Consider the following 6,659-nt stretch of genomic DNA (forward strand, 5'->3'; position numbering starts at 1 on the left):
CTTTGATCAAAAAAAGGTTGTAAAGATAAAACAAAAGGCGTTGTGTAAAAGTGTGGGCTAGGAAAAGAGGAAGAATGTCTGGCGTTATGGTAATCAGCGGTTACTGAGACAGCAAGAAGAGTGTTTTGTAATAAAGAAATGAAAATAATGTTTTTGTAACTGTTACCGCAGCTAGGTTTCTAAAAAATTTCACTATATGTTCACATGAATTGTAGGTGGCTGTTAAAAGGTATATAAGCCTTTTGCTTTAACGTTTAGGGAGGGAGCCCCCTCCAAGTGCATGGTGAATCCATGTCACTTTGGGGCCCCTCCTACAGCTGTAGCTCCAGCCAAATAAAGCTTCTGCTGACCTGACCCAAAAGTTTGCTGCGTGTGTTTTCCACGACAGATTGCTGCAGCCATCTTCAGGATCGCCTGCAGGGGACACTGTCCCCCTCCCTGGTCTGCAGGATTGCCCGCAGGGGACCTTCCCCCCCCCCAGTCGGAGGGACTGGTCACAGGCGGGGCACGTGCCTCCCCTACTAAGGCAGCACCAGTTGCCCTGGACGAAAGTGTCAGGTTCTGGGTGTGGGGCAGCTCAGGCCCTGGGGTGCGGAGGTCCATGAGATGGTGTCACAGGTGCTATTGGGAAGAGACAGGTAAGAAGGAGCAGGTAATAAAGCTGGATATGAGGGGGCTGGATTTCTGGGAGCTGGAAGGGGAGCAGAGCGGCCCCGAGAGCAGCCTGCGCTGGGAGAAGAGGGTGGCAGGGATGAGAAGCGAGGGCAGGGCCCAGGGATCTCTGCTTGGGGGCCTGGGTCACTTGGTTTGCTGCCAACAGCAGGTTGGTGCCTGCCCCTGCCCACCCCAGGCTGGGCTGCTCTGCCCCAGCTGGGACCCCCCATGTCCCCAGCCCTGTGGACACAGAGCTACACGCAGAGCAGCCCACAGCCAGCTCCTCCCTTACAGCCCAGCCCAGTGGGGGCAGGGAGGAAGGGGGGGCACTGAAAAGGGGAACTAAGCACAGGAAAATAGGGCCCACTGCTGATGAGTCTGGGGTCACTGAGGGTGGGGGGCATTTCCCCAATGACTGCCCCTCCCTCTGGGCTCAGCTGTATGAGGAGTAAGGCTCAGGCCACCCCTAGTCACTGCATCTGCTCTAGGGGTCTGCACTAGGACAGCTGCTCTGGGCCAAGGACACCTCGTGCAGATAGGGCCTGGGACACTGCTGGGACAAGGGCCTCCTGCCCTCACAGTATTGCAGACCCATCCCCAGGGGGCCAAGGCATTACACACAGCAGCCCCCATTGCACTGGGCTCTGCACAGACAGACAGGTTTCAAACACGTCTGAGAGACTTGGAGACAGAAACCCCAGCAACTGCCAATGGGTTCGGGTTGTTTTTTTAAGTAAAAGTTTTCGTGTTCCAAGCCAAATCAATTCCAAATCTGTGAGTCATTCAAGACCCATAAGTGGCCCTGCTACCGGCAAACATCCTCTACCCCTGCCTGGGGCTTCAGATGTTTCCGAATCATTTGGCAGGCATCCTATGTGCAGGCCCAAGCCCAGAGTCTTAGGGTTTGGGTAGCCCCGAGTTTCGCTCCCCCTCAGCCATACGGCCACAAGAACAAGCTAGGGAGAAGTCTCCCAGTTCCATAAAGTGGGCATAAAGCCAAGATCTTCCCATGGGAAATGAATGTGGGAGGTTAACTATACTTTACCTCTGCAGGTACTACCCTGTGCCAGAAGAGTGGTCATCCCCAGCAACTAGGAAAACCACCTTAGTGGTCACAGTGTTTCCCCTGCCAGGTACTGCCAATGGGTCCTTAGGCCCCTTCAAGCCTATGGAAATCCACCCCGAGGAAAAACCACAAGACCAGGACCAGCACTCAGGGGAGGACAGAGGAGGCTGGGAACGGAGGGGCAGGGGAAGCAAACTGGGGAGGTGAGGAGGCTGTGGGGGCTGTTCAGAGCATCAGCATGAAAAATATCTCCCCCTCAGTTCTGTTCCCATGACCTGCTCTGACATTTGCCCGTTGGAGGAACATCAGCCCCTGCTCCCATCATGAGAGCCAGCCTGGCCGGCCTGCCCAGAGTGATTTCTCTCCCAGGGTCTGTGAGCTGCATAGACCTGCCCAGCATGTGCACTGCTGCCAGAGCCCAGCTCAGAGTTCCTGGAAATGTCTGCACTTTCCACCTCCTCACTCTGAACAACCAGCCAGAGGCACAACTGGGGCAGGGTTGAGGGATCCCTGCAGGGCTGGGGCTCTCACACCCTAATCTGGGTGCAGACTGGCCAAGGGCAGGCCCTCCCCATGGTCACCCTGACTCCTGGCTCATCTTACCTGCAAGGGGATGGCGCATGGACACAGACAGTGGGAAATACCACTTTTCCCTGCAGAGCCCATCCCATTTGTGAGAGCCTCAGGGATCATCCCCACCAAAGAGCTAACCTGGGTCATCAAAGCCCCTTCAGGATTCATGTGTCAATCGTTCTAAACCCATGAATAGGTCTCCCAAGGCAGGCCATGACATTTCTGGACTCTGGCTGAGTGCGTGGGCACTGCAGAGACAGGGCAGATCAGCAGTAGCAAAAGGAGCTATGTGTGGTTCAAATGGTGTCAAGGAGATGGACTGAGGATCCCAACACTTAGGCCTGGGGTCTGACATGGCCCAGAGACCAACTCTGCCCCAGACCCAGTGTGCCGGGCTGGGCAAAGCAAGGAGAGAAGGCAACAGGGATGCAGTGATTCTTGCTGGTCAGAGAGACAAAGCTCATGTTTGGGGCATCGTGACGGTGGCAGACGTGACCACATGGAGCAAAGCCCTCTAAGAGGAGGGTCTGGGGTCACTTGGTCACCTGCGTGTCCTCGGGCTCTTCTGAATCCTGGAATCAACCAGCAGAGAGAGATTGGTGACCATTCACAAAGCACAGTCATTGCAGCAGGACCCAGTTCGAAGATATTGGAGCAAACTCTGCTGTTCCCACCCAGCCAAACCCCTGGGGCTGCCTGGAAGCTGTGGCAAGGGAGGAGTCAGGGCTGTAGCATTTGGCCCCATGTCTCTGCAGCAGCCAGAGGAGAACTGAAACACCCACAACTCAGGAAGTCCACGAGGGAGGGACCAGTCCCCTCAGCGGCTGAATCCTGTCCCATCCGCCTGGCCCAGAGGGTGCTGTGGTCCTGTCTGGGGAAGGACATCCCAGCTTCATGTCCAGGGGCATCAGGGAGCTTGGTGTCACTGTGGAGCTGTCACTTCTCCCTGCTGATCTTTGAGGTCTCAGTTCTCAGCCCTCCCTTCCCAGCAGCCCCCATTTGGCCCCTCCATGTGTCTGGGTGTTTGTCTCCAACCACTGTCATCTCACAGTGACAGGCGCAGCAGCAGCTCTCACCCAGCTGCCCCATGGGCCTCCTCCCCTAGGACCCAGCTCTGCCCTGTCTCACTGCGGATGATGATGGGAAAGGCTTCCCTGGTTTGTTCTGACCTCCGCCCTTGTCACACTGTTCAGCCCAGAGCTGCCCCCATGCACAGGAACAGGTGCTTCCTCCCCTCCCCTCCTCTCCCTCCATCAGGTCTCTTACCTCTCTCTGCAGCCAGTCCCTCTGCAAGGAAAGGGAACAAACCAAATATTAGTCTCCATTGGGGTCTTGATTTAGCATTGGCACTGGTAAAGAGCCCTAGGGCTCTTCCAGTGCTGCCATTCCCTTAGTGGGCTGGTGGGGATGGGGACTAACACAAAAGCTGCCAGAAACCAGAGGCTCAGCTGGGCTCAACCAGACATCCTCCCTGGAGGCCCAAGGTACTGAGGACCTAGCCCTGCATCCATCTGTGGTGACGTCTCTCTGACCAGCCAGGACCCTCTCCAAGGAATCCCCCACCCACCTTTCTGCCTCACAGAGGATGCACCTGGGGGGCTCTCCTCCAGCACAGCTGGGTGCTGCTGCAGGTCCGGTGCATGTTGAAGGGCACCCTCACTCTCAGTCCCTACATGCAGCCAGGAAAGGCTGGGAGCAAAATGGCTGTTTCCCTTCACAACAGCTTTCCTGGAGCTTCACAATCTGGCCAAACCCCCGCTGTGAGCACTCCCTGGGGTTGGTCAAGGAACTCACCCCAGCCCTCCCCAGGTCCCTGCTGGCAGCTGCTGCTGGGAATACTCCAAGGCTGGGATTTATGCACCAGCACAAACACCTCTGAAAAGTGAACTCCTGGCTTCCACCCTGTGCGTGTTCATTCAGACTGGGGCCTCTGGCTCCAGAGTCCCAGCTCTGAATGTCAGGATCTGAGCATCGGGCACCAAATCCCAGAGGGAGTGAAACAGGACACTTCTGTACAGCCAGGGCTGCTGAGAGCATCAGACCTATGCTAAGGGGCTAAGGGCCTGAGCAGGGAGCAGCAGAACCACAGATTTGAAATGACAAATGATGAGATCAACTTCATTCAGCCCCATGGAGTCCACCCCGCGCAGCCCTAGGGAGCTGGGCGTCAAGGGCTTTCCCAGGATTTGGGCCACTCTTGGGTGGGCACTGCGGGGGAAAGATCTCCTTTCCCCCCCCTCCAGGTTCGTTGGGCGGAGGCTCAGACGAACAAGAATTTTAGAGTTTGCAGACTTCGTTTATTAAAGAATGCATTCTGGACAGAGTGATACACAGTCAGAAACTGTGATGAGGTCTGACCTCGTATTGCGGGTAAAGCTGGTTAATATAGAAGTCATGACATCATAGGCATAGAAACAGTATACACCAATCAACCTTCGCTACGGCTCTAACAAGAATGCGCATGTCTTTAACTTGTTGCAACAAAAGAACTAGTTTAACTGTTTGATTTTTTGTTTATATATATATATATATATATATAGATATATATATCTATATATATATATAGATACAGTCAGCAGATTAGTACTTGACTTGCTCACTTGCATAAAATGGCTGTTGGCTTCCATTTTGTTCCCCTTCATTTCCCCACTTTGATCCTTCCGAAGGAGGATCACTCTAATTTTATTTGCCGCAAGCCTGTCCAAGTTTCTTCTTCTTCAATGTCACTTTTTTTTAGTTCAAGTATCATTTGCTTGACTGTTTCTTTAGAGATAGTAGAAATGGTTTGTTCGGCCTTTAACAAAGCATCAAGTACAAGTACAAGTACAAGTCTGTTTTGAAGGGTCATGCGGGAAGTGTCTTGGAGCTGTTTGTTAAGGAGGCGGAGGGAGGCTTGGGTGGCGTTGTCAATAACTTTGACCAGTTCAGCGAGTGTGGCGATGGCCACGCGGGCCTTTACAATGCTGACACCCCACGCAAAGTAACCTTCTGCGGCCCACTCAAAGCCTTTGGCAACTCGCTCACGGTCAGTCAGCTGGCTCCACACAGGGGTACGCAGGTGGCGATGGAGACTTGGGCTATGCGGTGAGGCCGTGTGGGCATACAGAGGGGGACAAAATACGACATCAGTTAAAAAACAATCAACGTCGGTTAAAACAGCGGGCAAGGCAGTATATAAAATGCCGTCGGAACAGGCCCAAAGAGTGCCAACGGGGGCAGGGGTGGCAAGGACCAAGCAGTTGCCGTACACGTGGCACGCCCACGTGGAGCGTGGGGGTTCAGAGTTGGCGGTGATAGGACTGGACATGTTGTGCCAGGGCCAGCTAACCATCGCCGCACGGAGAATAGGGTAAAAAAATGAGCTCCAGGAATGAGAGGAGGTAACGTTTATGGCTAAAGATGAGTTCCAGGTGACAAGGCGAGGTGTATGTCGTAGGGGAAAGATTGTTATAGGTGGGCAGGCCTTAATACAAGGGGGCGTGGGATACGGCGGGAGTCTGAGGAACCATGGCGGGGTAAGCGAGAGGGGGTCCCACGTCAGGGATTCGTCCAGCTTGCCGGACTTGATACGGCGGCCGCTGAGGCCCCATGGAATACTGGAGCAGGGTAAGGCCGTTTGCGGTGGTCTAGATACGTAGAGGGGAATCATGGTGCATTCAGAAAAACTGAGGGAGGAGGAATTAAACCAAGGAGGCCAGGAATAAGGGACAGGGAGATCCATTTGGGAGTACGGGTTGTGCCAAGTAAGGTTAATAGCATGCACGACATCGGTGGAGCGGGCCAGGAACCATCGAGACACGTTTAAGGGCACTAGGAGTGGTGAAAGAACGGCGTCCTCGATGGACACGGGTGTGCGGGCCGGGAGCGCCCCGAGCCTTTTTTCACGCTGCACGCGGGCTGTGGCCAGCAGCCCGGGCACGTGGGGGCGGAGAGGGAAGGCCTTCGCTCTGGAATTAGGCACGGACGCGTATCGGTAGTTTTAAAAGATTGTTTACTTACACCGAGATGGCAGTGGTGTAGGCTGGAAAGCTTGATTAAGTTGCAGTTACAGACAGACACAACACAGACGGTCTCGTGGAGGTTGCTAGGCTGCACGGTGGAGAGCTCCGGATGCTCTGGGTGAACAGGCCACCAATGTAGAAATCGTAAATACGTCTTATATTAGTCGCGCTCGAAGACGGGAAGAGGTGGGCGGTGGATCAGCCCGCCACGCTCCTCTGGATCTCACACAGGGTTTCTATTACCCTGCCGTGTACCCAGAGTCCCCACGAGATGGATGTGGAGTCCTCTTCGGCTTGGGACGAATTTGCATACCGGTGGCGGGAACTCTTTTGTACCGTGCATTCCTCTTGCAACTCGAGCAATG

The 6,659-nt window shown here is 54.6% G+C and overlaps 1 protein-coding gene across 1 annotated transcript; it reads right to left on the reverse strand.

Moving 5' to 3' along the window:
* Positions 1–2,761: 2,761 nt before the first annotated feature.
* Positions 2,762–6,258, reverse strand: LOC112548763. Its single transcript, XM_025195409.1, has 3 exons — positions 4,894–6,258; positions 3,560–3,580; positions 2,762–2,865 (listed from the first exon to the last, which is right to left on the reverse strand). Exon 1 carries the CDS (start codon positions 6,012–6,014, stop codon positions 4,965–4,967), a length of 1,050 nt encoding a protein of 349 aa, XP_025051194.1. The 5' UTR covers positions 6,015–6,258; the 3' UTR covers positions 2,762–2,865; positions 3,560–3,580; positions 4,894–4,964.
* Between the last annotated feature and the right edge of the window lie 401 nt (positions 6,259–6,659).

This window comes from Alligator sinensis, unplaced genomic scaffold (genome assembly GCF_000455745.1).
Source record: "Alligator sinensis unplaced genomic scaffold, ASM45574v1 scaffold1645_1, whole genome shotgun sequence".
In the NCBI taxonomy this organism is placed as follows: Eukaryota; Metazoa; Chordata; order Crocodylia; family Alligatoridae; genus Alligator; species Alligator sinensis.

Bases quoted from the DNA above. Each gene is read 5' to 3' on its own strand.
- LOC112548763 (XM_025195409.1), bottom strand. From the start codon at position 6,014: ATGGATCTCCCTGTCCCTTATTCCTGGCCTCCTTGGTTTAATTCCTCC.